The 18,967-nt window shown below is 38.0% G+C and overlaps 1 protein-coding gene across 2 annotated transcripts; it reads right to left on the reverse strand.

Moving 5' to 3' along the window:
- Window positions 1-1,419: 1,419 nt before the first annotated feature.
- GEN1 (GEN1 Holliday junction 5' flap endonuclease) lies at window positions 1,420-18,405 on the reverse strand. Of its 2 annotated transcripts, none has more exons than XM_069850461.1 (13): window positions 18,208-18,405; window positions 16,261-16,447; window positions 14,880-15,056; window positions 12,374-12,484; window positions 10,546-10,619; window positions 9,929-10,020; window positions 9,047-9,197; window positions 8,893-8,929; window positions 8,707-8,787; window positions 7,471-7,601; window positions 5,357-5,418; window positions 4,695-4,838; window positions 1,420-4,460 (listed from the first exon to the last, which is right to left on the reverse strand). In XM_069850461.1, exons 1-13 carry the CDS (start codon window positions 18,366-18,368, stop codon window positions 3,028-3,030), a joined length of 2,841 nt encoding a protein of 946 aa, XP_069706562.1. In that variant the 5' UTR covers window positions 18,369-18,405; the 3' UTR covers window positions 1,420-3,027. The 2 variants fall into 2 exon arrangements, with proteins under 2 accessions (XP_069706562.1, XP_069706563.1); XM_069850462.1 differs by having other exon boundaries at window positions 16,261-16,397; window positions 18,208-18,347.
- Between the last annotated feature and the right edge of the window lie 562 nt (window positions 18,406-18,967).

The raw sequence follows: 18,967 nt of genomic DNA on the forward strand, positions 1-18,967 counted from the left end.
GTTTAAATATTTTCTTCATGAGTGTAAGAGGCTGCAAAGCAGGCAGCTTTAGCACAGTAAAAACATGTCCCAATAAGGAAAATTGTCCCTTAACCTAAGACTGAATACATTATAGAAAGATGAGAAAACCATTTTCATTTTGTAACAAATCACAAGTTTAATATAAGCTACAGTCATCCCAAATGCTTATGTTCTTCTGTTTATTCCATAGAATCACAGAATGGTTTGGGTTGGAAGGGACCTTAAAGCCCATCCAGGTCCAACCCCCCGTGCCATGGGCAGGGACCCCTCCCACTGGACCAGGCTGCTCAAAGCCCCATCCAACCTGGCCTTGAACACCTCCAGGGATGGGGCAGCCACAACTTCCCTGGGCAACATTTGTCAGTGCCTCATCACCATCAGTGTGAAGAAATTCCTCATGTCTAGCATAAATCTGCCCCTCTCGAGTTTATACCTATTGCCCCTTGTCCTATTACTACAAGACTTTTTACAAAGTCCCTCCCCAGCTTTCTTGTAGCCCCTTCAGGTACTGGCAGGCTGCTATAAGGTCTGCTTGGAACCTTCTCTTCTCCAGGCTGAACAACTCAAACTCTTTGAGCCTGTCTTCATATGGGAGGTGCTCCAGCCCTCAGATCATCCTTGTAGTCTCCTCCATTCCAACAGCTCCATATCCTTCTTGAGATTCCAGAACTGGACACAATACTCCAGGTGAGGGTCTTACAAGAGAAGAACAGAGGGGCAGAATCACCTCCCTGGACACGCTGGCCATGCTCCTTTTGATACGGTTGGCCTCCTGGGCTGTGAGCGCACATTGCGAGCTCATGTTGAGCTTCTCATCCATCAGCACCCCAGGTCCTTCTCTGTAGGGCTGCTCTCAATCATGTCATCCCCCAGCTTGTATTGAAAACATGGATTGCAATGAGCAGCTACTAAAGGACAGAGGGCATCCAGTAGTTGTTTTAACATGTATTGCTGCTTCTAAAGTGCTGGCAGAAAACTGGAACAAACCTGAAATGCATTGCAAACAAAAAAATTTATTTTTTTTTTCTGCTTTTCATGCATGAACTGTAGCCATGAAATCAGATTAATTTGTACCTGTATCAACAACAGAGTATCTTTTTTTATTCCTTCTTAATGTCTTGTATCTAATTTCTGGTTTCCATCATCTGCAAAGCACGAACTTGTCCCAATTCTGGCATGGTATTTTCAGCAAATAATCCATTGAAGCAGTCATCCCAGCAGATTTGGAAAAGTAACAAATAAACTCCTCAGAACATCACTCTTGCCCCCCAGTTCTAAACAAAACCCTACACTATAGAAACTCACACACTGTGGGTGAAATTTTATGATCCCTCCAGCTAGTCAGGAGGGAATTAAGAGGGAACAAAAGTAAGGCCATTCACACAATGTTGGCATTTTTATTAACGAAAATTTCAACTCGTGATTACAATTTTCAGCATTCAAAATCACCAGCAAGGAAAGGAACAATAAAGAATCAATGAATGTTTTCCTACAAAAAAAAAAAAAGGTCCAATCTCCCCACTACTGACCACTGCATAAGAAATCTCTCCATTTACAGTCCCCAAGTGACTGCTACTATTATTCTCCTTAGCAATTGTATTCTTCAAGCTACCCTCTCACATCAGCTGGGGGGTTAAGAGTCTCCAGAGACGGGGATCTTCAAAACTGAAAACAATTTTCCAATAGTTGGGATTTTTTTCTCAATCTCCATAATACATTTAGAAAATCAACTATAAGTAAACTTCCTCCACCTGCCCACAGAGGAAAATAAGAAACTGCCATTTTTTCTAATTGCAGACTGTATTATCTATAGACTACCTATTTCTTCCTGAGACACAACTGGAATTTAGCTTTCTAACTTTTAAAGCCTTAGCCTTTATGAAGAAAGAACTGAACATTTTCATTAAGGCATGGATAGTCTAAATTCCTACTGTCAACATTATATGTTAGCAATTGCTGAGTTGCCTTCCTTCTGGTTGGTCCATAGAAAAAGTTATGAACATTTAATTGCAGGCAAGGAGGCGTTTTCTAACAAACTGTTGGAAGACAGGGTGGGTTTGCAGTGTATGAGCAGAGACGGCTTCTATAATTCAAGAGGTAAGAATACCTTCAAAGATGCAATTGTATTTAACTTCCCCCTTTAGAATCCAAGCATTTAAATAGTATTCAAGGAATCTGCACTATCATGATTATACTACATTTTCTGTAACTTAACTGTCATTCTGTTATAATTAGAAGTGAGTGTTAGATGGGATTTCCTATCTTCTTTAAGAAAAAAATGCCCCAAACTATGAATTTCAAACTGGCCAACATATTCTTAAATATTAGATATGACAGCTACAAAACCAGAATATCCTTACGTAGCTTATTCCATTCTTTGGAAGATGTATGCATTCAAAGAACAGTTTATTATAAGGTACGGCAGACACAAATTTAGCTACTCTGCAAGGCACATCTGCTGAGTGTCTCTATCTGGTCCTTCAGAGCTAATCAACACAATGAGCACCCCAGGAACTGAAAACCCATTTTAAAACTATAAAAATTAAGTTAGTGGAGCAGAATGGAAAAATTCAGCTGGAAGAGCTACATCACTTTGTCTTATTAAGAATATCCAACAGCAATACAGGCACTATACTTAGCAAGTCTGTTTTTATAAGCAGGACCAACAGCTGTACACAAAAACCTGACACCTGGCTAAGTCATCTTTATTTCATAAATAACCCCCCCTGCTCCCTTGTATACTATATCCTGATGCTTACAAATCAAGTTCAGAATGTCATCAAATCCAGAATAACTGGCATTTGCCTATAATCAGCTATTTGGCACTTTTGCTAGCATTTTAGTTTCAAACTTTAGCGCCTGTATACAGTACTTCAGGACACTTCTAATTCATCAAAACTGTATTCACTTAAAATTGGCAGAGCACACCACTAAACTTTGAGAAAGATCTCTGTAAGATCTGAAAGTTCAGAGACAATTTTTACCACAATCTGTTTTATGGAGAATCTAATTGATGTTGATTCTTCCTTTCAGTCTTTCAGACAGGGGAAGGGGACTGTCTGTCCATGCATAAGTCAGAAGAGCACTTTCAGCCTGCTGCGTGGGACCAGAATGTGACCTCTCAAGTGGCTGCTCTGGATTTTGGGAACAATTAGATTTCCCTACAGAGGATGGTTTTGGAGATGCTTGCAATGACAAGCTATTGCCAGCTTTTTTTAAATTTGGCTTTTTCTTATTAAGGGCTGAGCCACTGTTTGTTCTTTTGCTAGTAACAGCATCATTCTTTGCCTTTGTGAGATATTTTTTAAACTGAACAGGGTTCAGTTCACTTTTCCACTGCTTGTAAATCATAGTTTGTTTCACGTTCTCTTCATCACTGTCTTCGCTAGAAGAGCATCTGTTCTGACACACACTCTTTTTAAAAGATATTTTCTGAGTAGTTTGAGTAGAAGTTTTTTTCACATGACATCCAGTTACAACATCTGCTGGCTTTTGTGATGCTGGACGCATTTCACATCTAGGATGCAGTTCCTTTCTCGTTTGCCCACTGAGGGCTAGAGATGTTGAACCATTTATATTGTGGTGGTTTTGCACCATTTCATCCAGGCTGCCAGCTTTTCTGAACTGATATTGATAACTGTGTATGCTGGATTCCCTTGCATAGTTTTCTAGTACCACATTTTTACTTTCCTGCACTTGTTTATTTAACTGATATGAGGAAGACGCATCATCCTTATAATGATTCGATATTTCTTTTGTTTTTTTAAAACATTTCATAGACTCCAGTTGCATTACATCTTCAGACGACAAAGGCTTTAATGGAATGGAAGGCTTCTTGAGTATTCGCTCACTTAAAGACCACTTCTGAAGTTGTCCCATAGCATCGTCTGAAAACAGATCATCCGTACTATCAGAATATTGATCAGACTGCATAGCATCAGAATATTCTGAGCTATTTCTCACTGTTTCATGACCTATGGGATGTGAGTATTTTATCTGTGTAGTTAAGTCAGCTGCTGGATCATGGGTATCATTCCCATGGGCTGGTGAAGTGCTGAAGGTTACCTCCCTATCAATGCTGCTCAGCTGTAGACCGACTGTTACAGAGGAAGAGGATGATGCTCCTGAATTTTTAGTACATTGTGCTGGCAATAGAGATGAGTCGGCCAACGTGCTCTGTAAGAGCAAGTAAGGCGATGCATCCAGAGGCAGAGCAGCTGCTGTTGCTGGCATCTGCATGGTTGTTATGCATGAAGCTGGATCTTTTGATTCAGTACTGCTATGGTGTATTCGGTCTTCTGGGGGAATTTTTAGATCTGATGTGGAGTCTTGTACAGGAAGAATTCCACATCTAGATTTTAAATTCATTTGAGACAGAAGATTGCTAACTTGATCATAAACATCTGGCAATTCCTTTTCTTTTGGTCCGTCTTTCCTGTCTGGAAAAAAAAATAAAAGGGCATATCAAAAAGGTTTATTAACCACAGTTGAGATTTCCTAGTCCTAATGTGTAAGACAGTAAGATACAAGCACAATCCCTGCAAGGTATCATACACTGATCTTGAAAAAACATGATATTGCTCCACAGTGGGAGGGAGATACGTTTGTTGCTTTTGCTTCTTGTATGGTGGCAAGACCCGTTAAGTTCATAAGAAGCAAGCCTTTGGACTTACTTTTCTGTTTCTTCTTTAGAACTTCTGACTTTTCCACTTGATAAAGGGCAACAACATCAGGATAAGCAGCCTGAAACAAAGACTCCTCTTCTACCGTGACTACAAACAACTCTGCAGGCTCATCTTCTGCATCAACATAATGTTCTAAAAAATTAATGAATGTACATTAGATGTGTGTACATACAGTCCAAAATTAGAACAAGAAAAAGAACAAAGAATGTATTTGAGTACAAAGAAGATATGTAAAAAGGTCAATAGCACAATGTTTGAGTCTCTTTTTCTAGCACTCTTCTGGCACAAACACACACGCTAAAGCTGACATGGGTCAGCACAGAAAAATTTCTAGCTAGTAAACAGTCACAACTTCAGCTACACAGTGAAATAGGATATACAATACAGAGTCAAGGTCTTATTAAAGTGTACCAGAAAAAGTACCTTTAGACTGAGTCACTTGCTTTCTAGGTAGACAACTATTTTATTTTTAAAAAAGCATTTATTTTACTTTCAGCGTATGTGAAATACTATTGTCCTCATAAACAGTTCCCAATCTCACCCATATTTCATTTCCTCATAATGCTGTCACACTTCTCCTCTCTAAAGCATGCTTTCCTCTTTTCCTATGAACAGTTTTGTTCCATAATGTAGATAGAAACGAGACCAACCTGGTTTTTGCCACTCAATTTCAAAACAAGGAATTCCATTTTTAACACGTGTCTTGACTATCCTGTGAGGACAGAGAGAAGCCCATTAAATGGTTTTATTTAAACAGAAAATGAAAACTCTAAGTAATCTAACAGTATTTCAATACTCTAATTTGTAATGATTCAAAGGAAAAAAATATTCTTGTAATGGTGAAATAAATACTTCTTTTAAAAAACACACTACTTTAAGTAAATTATACAGCAAAACTTAGGGTCTACATTTTAATACCAAAACATATATATTCTTTTTAAATTATATAACTGAGGGAAGCATAACAAGATACCAAAAGCTATTTTGTAACAGACAACCATAATGCAGACTCCTACAAACTTTAGTTTGGTATCTTCAGCTCATGCCACAGAGAAGTTTGTTGCCATAGAGAGTAATTTTATGTATAACCAGGTAGGGTCATTTATATCTTTTGCATGAGAGCATGAAGGAAGATAAAACATGAGCAGGGACAGTTTTTATGAGATTTTTCTAAAAACATTATCTACACTTCAGTTCAATAGGCTCGCACGTGTGAAGAGGCTCCTGCTGAATCATTACTGCATTTTTAAACACTTGTTAACAAAAGAAATCTTCTAAAGTATGCATGATTTGCCTCTTAAACTCCTGAAACACTAGGAAGTGTTATAAAGAGAGGATGTCAATTAATCCATTCATCAAGGTAAATGATGGTAACTTATCTAGCCAATGCATTTAAAAAACAGTCCCCAACCAGCCTCTCTATGCTTTTGAAAGACAGCACTGAACAGAACAGCTTCTCTGTAAGTGATAATTTAAGAGACTATGACACGTCAACCCAGATGAGATACTATCACATTGCTGTTGACTGTCTGTCTGTACTCCAAAATTAATGTCTATAATATCCTGAACAGCATCAAAGAACGTGGAAAAACTACCAACCGTCTTGCAACACAAGAAAGTGGGCAAGGAGGAGGCATTTGGGTTTCATCTGGGAACAGTCAGATACGAAAGCTAAAATAAGTCATAATTCCCTTCACAGAGTCAACTGAAGCACAGATTTGCCAACAGACACTGTAGATTCTGAAAGTTTACAAGAAGATTAGATCACAACTACCTGAAAGGAGGTTGTAGAGAGGAGGGAGCTGGCCTCTTCTCCCAAGTGACGGGGGACAGGACAAGAGGGAATGGCCTCAAGCTCCACCAGGGGAGGTTCGGGCTGGACATTAGGAAAAAATTTTTCACGGAAAGGGTCATTGGGCACTGGAACAGGCTGCCCAGGGAGGTGGTTGAGTCACCTTCCCTGGAGGTGTTTAAAGGATGGGTGGACGAGGTGCTGAGGGGCATGGTTTAGTGATTGATAGGAATGGTTGGACTCAATCATACGGTGGGTCTTTTCCAACCTGGTGATTCTGTGATTCTATGATTTAAAAGGAATACATTAAGGGCTGATAGAATACCCCAAGTAAGAGGAACCTGGATGGCAGGAAAGAATTCTAGGAGAAAGTAGTTACACACTTATCTTGGTTGAGTTCTTTCCCCTCCACCACCTATCCATTTTCAGTAACAAGATTCTTGATCATTTTTATACTCCTAAATGCAGTGGTCCTGCATTTGTTTTGAGAAGAAGGGGTAACAGAATAGAACTGTAAGTGAATTATTAAGTTAGATACATAGTTCAATGACAGTCAGTAGGTCTGATGAGGAATCTGAGACCATGACTGAATTTGCAGATGCTTATTTCTAAGTTTAAGCTCTTATTTTGAATCATGGAAGTCAATTAAATTTCTGCTAATAACATGAGCAGAGGATCAAACCTGTAATGTTAAATTTCACGTGCAGATCCAAGGAAGCAGTATAGAACAGTGTAGGAAAAAGCAGTCACCGTCACTTAGAACAGAAGGAAACTGCTACATTTTTATTACTTTGTGCAGTGGTAGTGCAAGAATTGGTGAACTGGTCTAATTTTTTACCTCTGTTCAAAAAGAGCCCAAAGTTTGAAACAGAGATGAAGAAAACCACTATATTTCCATAAAAAGGAAAAAAAATATTTTCATCCAACAGCAGAATTAAAACATCTTAATTTCAAGAAATGAGGCTACATTACCGTATTGCCTGCAGCTGGTTTGAGTCAACGTATCCAGATTTTCTCTGGATCATATCATAACGTGTCAATAATGTTAACAGTTTCTTACAAGCATAATGTTTGGGCCATTCCATCTTCTCGGAAGCAAATATCTGTTAGAATTAAAAAAAAAAAATCTCAAACTTTAAAACTTTCTTATTCTGTTATATATCATGCTTAGACGGCTACCTATTAGGGACACAGGACTAAATACTGAAAGCATCAAGAATGCTTTTATACTTTAGAGTAGTGCCCAGCAATATCTCACTGCAGATTCATCAGCTGTCAACAAGCCAGGGGAACAGTTGTGTAGTGGCAGCAGCAGGGGTAAGACAGTTGCTAAGCATCTGACCAGATTGAGATCAGCTATGCAATGAGCTGTGAAACTTACAGATTTTGCATGTGAGAGAAGGATGAACATGGATTTTCTTTAAAGCTACACTGCTCAACAGCAGCCTACTATGCTATACACAATTCTCATACAGATATCAATCCCAGAAAACAAAACATTGTAAAAGATCTACTTTCACCAATAAAAAACAAATAACCACTTTTGAGCTTTATGCACTTTGAATTAAAGGGCATCTGAACTTGAAAGCTAACACTATCGCGCTAAATACAAGCCTGCCATCTGGTTTTGGCAAAAACAGGTAACATTCAGAATAAAAGCTACTTCTGCTTGTTACACACAGAAGCTGGTTATCTCAATGATACCAAAGATCATTGAAAAGAAAGTTTAATGTAAAAAAACAAAAAACCAAACCCACAATCAAGACTTGCTAATACCCGACGTTACTATGCACTGTGTCAGTATGCCAATGAAACAAGTGCAAGTAAAAACAAGAGCTGTATCTCTTAATATTTTTATGAAAGGTGGATGAAAACAAAAAAAAGATAATATGACTGAAGCACATATTTGGCCATATAATACTTCATGGACTATATAGATATTGCAGCACTCAGCAACCCTGGACAATGCAACCTAAAACAACAAGGAAGCTTTTTCCGAAGTTTTCCTTCTTCCACTTTTCTACATAGCTATTTTCATCAACTGATTCTCTTCAAAGTCTTCAATTTTCGGCTTTCAAAAAAATGAAGTATATTAAGAAGTTGCAGTAAAATTACCCATGAATATCACAATTACCACAGATGCCTTCCTTAGTAATAAAGAAAAATAACAAAACTATAGAGCTAAATATCCAGTACTTTGTTACATACCTGAAAGGACAATAAATCAGGCCTTTGGCATTCCTTTATCTTGACCAACTTATTCTTGTTTACAAGAAATTCTTGGACAACCTGAGATAAAACAACAAAAAAAGAGGCCATTTAAGACAGGGCAGAAAAATGAAATTTCAATTAATTGATTAAAAATCTGAAACGTTAAATAGGCTTGCTTGTTACCTCAGAGAATGGAAAGCCCTCACAACTGATAGCTTTTCTGCAGGTAAAACAGATGTGTTAGGAACTGAATACAAATGGAAAAAATGCAGTATTTAAACATTCAGCCTGCACAAGAATGCAGGGAAAAGCAGTTCAAATTTCAAGACATTCCTACTTTCTGATATTGTCCTCCACTGCACTTGCTTGTTTCAGTCGCTCTAACTGATGCCATTCACAAGGACAGCAGTATTTGGAGTCATTGAGTTTGCAGTACCTAGTGCTTTCACAGAATTTACATCCACTGTGCTCATGTTCCTTGTAGGATCCTATGGAAATAGATGCATGAAGTGTGAGGAGAAGAGATTTTCAAATTCACCAAATATACGAAGAAAATAGTACAAACACAAAGCTCAGAATACACCTGAGCGCATTAGCTCATGTATTTGTTATCTACAGTGATAAACATGAGCAAACTTTTTTTGAAGACTTTTTCCCCAACTGTTGCAGACCCTATGCTGAAACCCTTATTACCTAAAACTACAGTAGTTGTCTATGACGTCCTCACAAACATAAATGATACATTTGAAACAAGCTTTTCTCTCTCCAAGTGATGGATCTGAACAAGTTCACTGATGAAAGATGCTACCAAAATGAGGTCCCTTAAGATTAATTTAGTTTTTAGAAAATACTGCAGCAAATGCCAGCAATGCTAATGGATTCAGTCTTCTTTATGCAAGAGCAATTCAGGCAACTAAAAAAATAGTTGCTTGACAGTATAAGCATGCTCTTTACTGATAAGTTTTAAAAGAAAAATACCTGGGATCACACAACAGCATTGTAAAAACATTCCATCTACCATCAACTAGCTTCACACTTCAAAAAAACTTAGTTCCCAGCCTCAAAATTACTGATATACTGAAAACGTGAAGATAGCCCAGAAGCTGAATTACATGGAAAAAATGTTTAATGCTAGACATAACTCCTCTACAACGCACATACCCAGAATAAAAAGTAAACAATTAGGCTAAACATAAAATTCAGAGCTTTTCACACTGACCTGGATGATGGCACTCAGAACAATGAATTACCCTTTTAACAACTGAAGGTGGACTATTATCATACTGAAATTGTTCTTTCCATTGCTCAAACCTAAAAGGATGATATTAAAAGGACTAAGTAATTTAAACTTTCATATTCAAAATAAAATACTGAAAAAACCTCCCCTTATACTTCTCAGGCATCTCCCTGAGAAGCAGTTTTCCAATTTATGAAACAGATCTCTATAAAGTACGTTATGATTGTTGGATTTCTAGCATCGGCACACACATTATAAGAAGAAACATAGGAAGCATTTGGTATCTCATGTCCTGAACCAGAATACAATTAAAAATCAGCAAAAGTCTCTCATCAGTCCCTATGACTTCCTTTCCAATATATCAACACACGTACTAGCTCAAGAGTTAGGAGCCAGCTAACATTTAAAACGATTAAGAAGCTTGCCTACCAAAACACATAATTCGTTTATCAAATATAAAGCAAGGAATGTTGTAATCACTTCCCCGCCTCCTCCCAAAATGAAGTGCTACAAACACTGTCTTGAAGCTGACGTACATACCAGCCAGTCCTTGAATAAAATCAAAGCACTTCAGCAAACAACACAAATATTCACTTTACCTTTGCAATAAGTTTTGACCTCGCAAAGTCTCAATTAACTTTAAAGCTTGCTCTTTCCCAACACCTGGAATGCCCTATTGAGACAGAAATACGAAACTTTAAATAACGACAAACAGGAAGTACCCAGGTTTTCGTAAAAACTGCCTTCATAACATTATGTAGAGAAATTAAAAAATGATCCCAGATGATGAGAACAAATGGAGAAAAAAACAGTTTTGACTAAGTTCTGAACCCAGATAAGGTGACACGATTACAGCTGTACCACCAGTGTAACAGACAGTATAAAATGTTCTTATGCTTAACAGTATCACAGATAAAACAAGGTAGAGAAAGAAAGTAACAAAACACAATAAGAGAAGTTTTGGCTGGTTTGGGGTTTTTTTCCTTGCTATCTGCAACATGACAATATAAAATATTGGTAAAATACTGCAACTTTTCAGAATTGTCTTAGAAAGACAAGATGAAAACAGATCTTTTGCATTTTAGAGTCAAAAGGCTGGAAGTTAAGAGGTAGCAAAAATCCAGCAAAATCTCTTTCACTCATAGGAAAAAGATGCTTTATGGCAAAAGAACGTTTAATATTTGGAGACATCAAGCATTTATGCAAAATCAATATGCAAATATTTTCAGAGAATCATAGGATGGTTTGGGTTATGTGGTCCAATCCCCCTGCAATAAACAGGGACATCTCCAACTCCATCAAGTTGCTCGGAGCCCCATCCAGCCTGGCCTTGGAGGTTCCTTTTTTTGAACCTTGCTCATGGACTGAAATCCAGAACTTTGCAGTAGACACACTAGACACACTGAAGAGCAAAAGTCAGTTCATTCAAAACAACCAGAGGAGGAGCACAAAAACAGTCAGAGGGATGGAACACCTCTCCTATAAGGAAAGGCAGAGAGATTTTAGGTTGTTCAGCCTGGAGAAGAGATGGTCTGGGAGACCTTACTGCGGCCTTTCAGTACTTAAAGGGGGCTTATAAAAAACGTGGAGAGAGACTTTTTACCAGGTCTTGTTGCAATAGGGGTAACAGTTTTAAACTAAAAGAGAGTAGATTCAGACTAGATTTAAGGAAGAAGTTTTTCACGAGGGTGGTGAAACAGCGGAACACGTTGCCCAGGGAGGTGGTAGAAGCTCCATCCCTGGAAACATTCAAAGTCAGGTTGGACAGGGCTTTGAGCAACCTCATAAAGATATGGCAGTACACACACATCTCCCTTGTTTCAAGACAGTGTAAGTATCTAATAAAAAATAATTATGCGAGGTCTGACACAAAAAAAATGAATTATGTGTGTAACTCTTTATTTAACAAATTAAGAAAATCAACTATGATGACCTTCTGAATAGTTCCCTTCTGACCTGACACACAGCTGCACATGATGATGACAATGTTCAAAGTAATTCCGCATATAATTTTCTGAAAGGCTGTTGAGGATCATTTTTGCTTTGACATCTTCTGCTGATAAATAATGGGTCCCTTTGAGCATCGACTTGATCTTTGGGAGGAGGAATCCGGGTCCAACAAACAGGGCAGGTGGTCAAGCACAGTGATGTTTTATTAGCTAAAAGCTGCTTCACAGACAAAGAGTCATGGGCTCGTGTTTTGTCTTGATGTTAACTCACTGTTCACTCTTGCACACTGACATTTTCTGACTGAGGGTAAGAACACATCTATATTTGAGCACGCGCTCACTTACACTGAGTGAAGCAATGCGAGTTGAGCCTGTCTCACTGTGACAGGTTAGAGCAACTCTGTCTTTCCTCCCACTCTTGGTTCCAGAGCTATAGAGTTAGTATCATTTTTTGTGTATTGGACCTCGTATTGCTTACCTTTGGAAGATAATCACAACCCAGAAGAAGAGCTAGCCCAATCAAAGACTCTCTGTCACAACCAAGCTTCTGCTTAATAGAGGACATTGTGTAACAATCAAGATGGGGATCCTGCAAAACAAATTTATTACATGCTTTTTCAGTAACATCAGGAAAGTAACTGCCCTGAACCACATTCAGTTGTAATTGCATTCTCACCCCTACCCACCCACATCTGCAGGAAAAAGGTGTAACCCATAAGAGGAGTCTGATAGCCAAAAAAATAGGCAACAAGTAAAATGAATTGCGTAATGCACAGACACCACATTAATAACTACAGTAATGGATATCAACTGTTGAAAGAAACCAAAATAAGCTGAGATGTGTTTTGTTTCTTGTTTACTACGTGTAGGAAAAGTGTGTCAAAACTAGCCTTACCCAGCACTGGTGGCCGTGTCAGTCATCTCAGAAACTGCAGCTTTTAAAATCCATGTAAGTATTTTAACGTTGCATTAAAAAAACCCCTAAACTAACTAAAATGTAGACTAACATATTAGACATGAGTGAAAGGAACACCCAAAGCTTTGAAGGGTAGAGTGACTCAAATACAACAACAAGAAACAAAACACAAGACAATGTCAGCTGCGCTCCTTCTCCTCTCTGTAGAAAAAAAAAAAAAAAAGACACCCCCTGCAAGCCACCAACCCAAAATAACCCAGCTGTCTGGAACAGACAGGTACACGCTCATGTAAATTTCTTTTCTGTTGGCTTAGATATGTAACAAAGCTCACCTGTAAAGACCGAGGCTGCCTTAATTTTTGGCGATAAGTAACAAAGAAGTAGAAAGAAAGAAAACAACCAGGTCAAGACAAAAGCGAAACATGGTGTCAACAAAGCAAATAATCTTCCATCAATTTATTATTTTTTTAAAGTTAATTGTTCACAGTGCTTTTTCCCTGTTCTATTGATTTTTCTCCTATTATTGAAACATTGACTCAATAAGTCTTGATGAACAGATGAAGATGAACATCATTTCAAATTCCAATATTATTTAAAATTTCAACCCCAGTCTCATCCTTCCTCAACTTTCTTATTGGGTTCACCAGACAGAACACATGTATTCTTCCTCTGATTTACAGAGAAAGTATAAACTATGGAAATATGGAGTTGCCTTTTGCTGGCTGTCTCGTTTCACCTCCCTGTGCTGTATGTGCCTTAGCACAGCTTCCAGGAGGATCTGTTCCGTGACATTCCCAGGCAGAGGTGAGGCTGACAGGTCAGTAGTTCCCAGGGTCCTCTTTTCCACCATTTTTAAAAACGGCTGTGATGTTTCTCTTTTTCCAGTCACCAGGGACTTTACCTGACTGCCATGACTTTTCAAATATCACGGACAGTGGCTTAGCAACTACATCAGCCAATTCCCTTAGGATTCTTGGATGCATCTCATTAGGTCCTACAGATTTACACTGGGAGGGACATTGCACCCCAGTCCTCATCTTGCACTCCATTGACTCAGGACATGTAGGAAGAGAGGCTGCCGCTCCAGACCTGGATGGCTACATTTTTTGGTTGCCTTGTCAATTTTGGCAAGCACAGAGGACATAGCTTTCTGCCCAGTGGATACCACAGCCATGCTCCTTCTGAGAGGGTGATGACCACCAACTGAACTCCCCTCTTGAGCAGGTAGGGTGACTAAGCCCTTCCTGCATGCCCTTCCTGCACAAACTTCTGCACCATGCTCTGCCTGACACGCCACACTGTTCACAGTACACCCTAGACATGGGGATGATCACCATTGCTGCTGGCTCCTGGTGGGTCTCTCCACTGCCCTGACATTTTCCCGCCTCAGGAAACCCCTTATGTGCCAAGATCTGCTGCTCTGCTGAGTATAGGACTGGCTCGGGAACAGCTCCCCTTAGCAACTGCCTGCCAGTTTCATTGCACTGTGTTTAAATCACTCCGCTCACTTCAGCTCAAGGTCATAAATTGATTTGTTTTGTTGAACAATCACAACTATTGATTATGAGAGAGATGTGCAATCCCTACCCTATTCATGTTCAATTGGAAACTAACAGTATTAACTCTAAGCATATTCATAGTAAAACACACCTCTAAGATAGGAATGTGTGAACAGTAACTAGGCCCAGAAGGCTGACCACTTTCATAGACCCTGCTGGTAAATTTCTAAGAAACAATTATTTCACTCAAATTCTCCACTAAAGATGAGGAAATGGGAAAAAAATAAATAAATTTGCTACTTAGTTTCGTATTACACATCACAGGACGCTACAAAGGGGAATACGAAATACTGGAAGTGCACTTCAGATTAGTAGTTTTGCTCTCACATTCAATACACAGATTGTCAGTGAATCAAACAAAACATCGCTGCCTTAAAACTACTATTTTGAAGAAAAACAGCTACTAGAGGACAAGTCTGATAATATCTAAGTAACTGTTTCAAGACCCTTCTATTTACATTTTTGGGAAGAGTCCAAAGAGAGGGTAAGAACAGGATGAGGTACATTACCTTGGCATTCATGGCAAAGTTCCTATAAACTGTTTGAGCTCCATATAAGAAGACATCTCCATCATTGGTAATGCAGCCATCAACATGTCCTGTTGCATTTAGGTAGGCACACATTGCCTCTGCTTCCCCGGCTGCTTGAACCCAAGGGACTCCTAAGCACTCCAGCAGTTTGAGACACTAACAGAAGAAATTCACAAGAAAAAGAGAGATTGAATGCTAAATTAGACACACTTATTAGCATGCATTTTCTCAGACACAAGTGTATAGTAAAACTGCTACTGTTGCGCTGTCTATTCAACACTACATCAATACAAGCATTACTTTAGACGAATATAGTTTACTGTAACAGTCAAAAAAAATATCCAACTAAGAGCAAAGTATTAGTAACAGGACTAGAACACAGCATGATTAATGGCTACTCCTTCACCAAAAATCTTTACACTTTAGATAAATATTCCTTTGTTACTGTTCCTGTGAAAACATCCTAAATATCTATCTTTGTAAAGCAATGCTGTTTACTCATGCAGTAGTACTGGGCAGGCACAGACATCTTTAAGACACCAGCCTCCCTAAGAATATCAAGCAGGAAGTACAGTGTTGTCAGCCTAGAAAGACTGAACTGCAGTATAAGACATCCTGATAAATATTTCTTACAAATTCCAGACAAAAGAATTTATTTTATAATCTAAGAATAAAACATGAATCGATATAGTCAATCTACTTAAGTCATGAGCATCTATAAATTTTATTTCATAAAATTCTGAATACACAAAAATGGTTAAATATCTGCAACAACAAATGAAGAAGAAAATTACTGAGTAGAAGGTCTGTGCAACCAGAGCTGTCTCAATCATCTATACCAAGATGACAATACAATCTTCCTTCTAGCCTAATTCAGTAGGTTTCCGAAAAATGTATCCTCTTAGCTATTCAGCTAGTTTACGAAATCATAGATGTAGATTATGAAACAGTTCTGTGTACCCCTTCAAAAACAGCTTACATAGGCACACAACACACTCCTGCTTTCAGGTATAATCTAATCTGGGGAAAAAAAAAAGAAGTATCAATTCTAACACTACAGAAGATCCAGGAACTTTAATATCTGCAAGAAATACTCAATTATGACTGTGGCTCACTACAGCTTAACATGCACAGGAACACATAAAAAAAGAAAATTATTCTAACTGATATTTTCCCCTCTTTTACAACAGCACATAACAGATTGTGTAAGGTCCAATTTCAAAGGCATGTATTCCCTCAAAACACTGTTGAAACTTGTTGCATAGAAAACTATTAATTTTCTAAAATTCTTGTATTTAATTTGGTTAAGATTTCTCCCTATCACACCGAAAATACTGAAACACAGACCTCAACTACTCACCTCTTTTAAAACAGCTTTAAATAAAGATCTCCCCGTTCTTGCAGCTCCAGTTTTCTTTGAAGGTCCATAACGCATCTCATTCCTTTTACTCATGGTATCTGCTTTTAATTTGGGGGCCTCTCCTTCCATGACAAATACTAGTTTAATTCCCATTGATGTTAAGAAAGAGATCCGGAAAAACAGGTTTCTGCGATAAAGCAAGATGTTCCATAAGCTCCAGAATCAGCAAAGTCCAATTTCTTCAGATGTTTTCTTTATATGACTCAGCCTACACTAAACAATCTTAGCTTTCTCTCCACTTTTTATTATTTCCTCAGTTCCAAGCTAACAAACCTCTTACCTCTATCCTTGTCTTCAGCTGAAGCTGTTTTACTATAAACTTGTGAAAGTTTTTCAAAATGCCCAAGAAAACACCACATAAGGACAAGAAAGATAATTTTTCAGGTGTAAAGATGTAAGCAAATTTAAAAGGCTCTTTAAAAAAACATTTGATATCCAAAGTCTGCTTCCAAACACATATCCACGTTGATTCTTTTGTAACAAAATTTAATCCCTATTCTATTAATACAGGTACATCAGATTCTGAAGTGACTGAATGTTGTGGTATTACGCAGACTCACAGATACCATTACCATGCCAATCTATTTTATACGCAAACCAGCATTGCTGACAGGTGGAATTTTGCATGGGAGCAACAATAACTATTTGGTTTATAACAGTAAAATTCAGAGCAGTATTATCAGGCAGCATATGCCTTTTCCAGTAATTCCAGGATCAATGTTTCAAAAAGAGTAGACCAAATATTTTTATCTCTTTGACTGACATGTAAAGACCACTACTCAAAATTTAATTCTGAACATTTGCTGTTATTATGAAAAGATAAGCTGATCTTTTGAGGCTAGTTCTAATTTCACAAATGATATAAAAAAATCAATTGCAGTTAAGTTGCTCTGAAACAGCAAAGCAATTTCATTTCCAACTGCCTGAAACATTTCATTTTTTTGGCAGAAACCTGTTCATCCCTTTGTCTTGCTTTGGAAAGGCTACATAAGAATTCTAGACCGATGCTTACATTCCACTGCACACAGGACATCCTGCCATAGGGAAGTAATGACTTTGGTCATTAGTTTTAGCTAATTACCCATTTGGGATCATAAGTATAATATTTTAAGAAATTATTCTCGGAAGATGAGCATAGAATTCAACAGAATCTGAATTCAACAGATGCCACAGAATATCCAACAGCAGCTAGTAACTCAGTATTCTTGAGCTAAACAGTAACAGGTCATTTAAGAAAATTTGTACATATTTTCGTTGATGTCAGCATCATTTGCAGAAAATGGTACTTTGAAGTTACAGCTGCTTATACTTCCTCATCCCTTAACTATGTGATTAATTTAAATGAAAAATATATGTATTATGCAAGGCTGTTTATAAGCCTGAAGAATTACTTAAACATATTTAATTCAACATGAGGTCTAACTAGAATTTTGATTTATAAGACAGATCAGGCTGGAGCAGGTATGACTCTCAGTATACTCTGAAATGATCAGCATCCAAACTGCCAGGATAGCTTAAACTCCCATCACACAGCTTCAGAAATACATAGGAATAAGCACGTTGGCTTGTGTTCCTTGATAATCTGCATATCACACAGTGCTATATCACAGTAGGACAAATCATTCCACCTATATTCAACCCATCCTTATGTTCAGTTGAGGCCTCAAGACAAGGGCCTAAATAACTTCTATTTGCACCCAAGCATTCAGGCAGTATGACTGAATCTTCATTTCAAACCTTTTTATGCTTGTAGCATGAGTGAAAATAACAGAATCAAATCAACAATCATACGAATTTTGGAGGTAGTTTTAAATTTGGAATAAGAACCATACCTAAATTATACAGCTCTAACACTTTTGTCTGCAATAATGTACGTGGATACCATACCTCAGATGTGGCTTGGTAACTACTCCAATCATCTTTTTAACGGTCTGTGCTTCACAAACCCACAGACTTAAATCAACAGCAAGTGTTTTTCCTTTGAGACTGCTCAAGTTGACAGGTTGTTTCACAGGCTCAAGGATTTGCCATAGATTAGTCACTCCCATTGTTGTAGCTTCTTTGTTGCCAGTATGAAATTTTTAGCTGTGAAGATGAAGCAAAATAAAATACTTTCAGAACATAACATGAAGTATGACATATTAAGAATGTGAGATTTGGAAAATAAATATTTAGTTATTATCAGTTTTACTTTCATAATCCAAGAACACTTGCAATCAGCCTTTTAAGAGTGCAGTGATGGTTTATTACTAAATCCTTTCTTTGGACTGTACATTTCACTGCTGATATCCTGAACATAAACAAAAAAAAAACCACGGCGGGGAGGGGGGGCGGACACGGGACACACAAAAAAAGAAAATCATTCATTTCCAAGTCTCAAGTGTCCCTTACACACGCACAATCCAAGCCTTATTTAAAAACAAAGAAAAATGACATCTCTCAAGGGAATGATTTCCTGATCTGAAGGGGTAAGATTTACATTCAAATGTTTCTGTTTAACTATAACTAGCTTAAAGCTACTTGAGAAATATTTACAATTATGATGGAACATAAACTCTCCTTAGTATTCCAAGATTATATGAGTAGGGTTAACAGCCACAGATTCTGGCACGGAAAATTCAAGCTGGACTTCAGGGAAATAAATGAC

This window comes from Phaenicophaeus curvirostris, chromosome 2 (genome assembly GCF_032191515.1).
Source record: "Phaenicophaeus curvirostris isolate KB17595 chromosome 2, BPBGC_Pcur_1.0, whole genome shotgun sequence".
In the NCBI taxonomy this organism is placed as follows: Eukaryota; Metazoa; Chordata; class Aves; order Cuculiformes; family Cuculidae; genus Phaenicophaeus; species Phaenicophaeus curvirostris.

Bases quoted from the DNA above. Each gene is read 5' to 3' on its own strand.
- GEN1 (XM_069850461.1), bottom strand. From the start codon at position 18,368: ATGGGAGTGACTAATCTATGGCAAATCCTTGAGCCTGTGAAACAACCT. The intron at 15,057-16,260 runs GTGAGTAGTTGA...TTCTTCTGTTAG, and splicing joins TTAAAGCTGTTTTAAAAGAG to TGTCTCAAACTGCTGGAGTG. The intron at 10,620-12,373 runs GTAAGCAATACG...CTGTCTCAATAG, and splicing joins GTTGTGATTATCTTCCAAAG to GGCATTCCAGGTGTTGGGAA.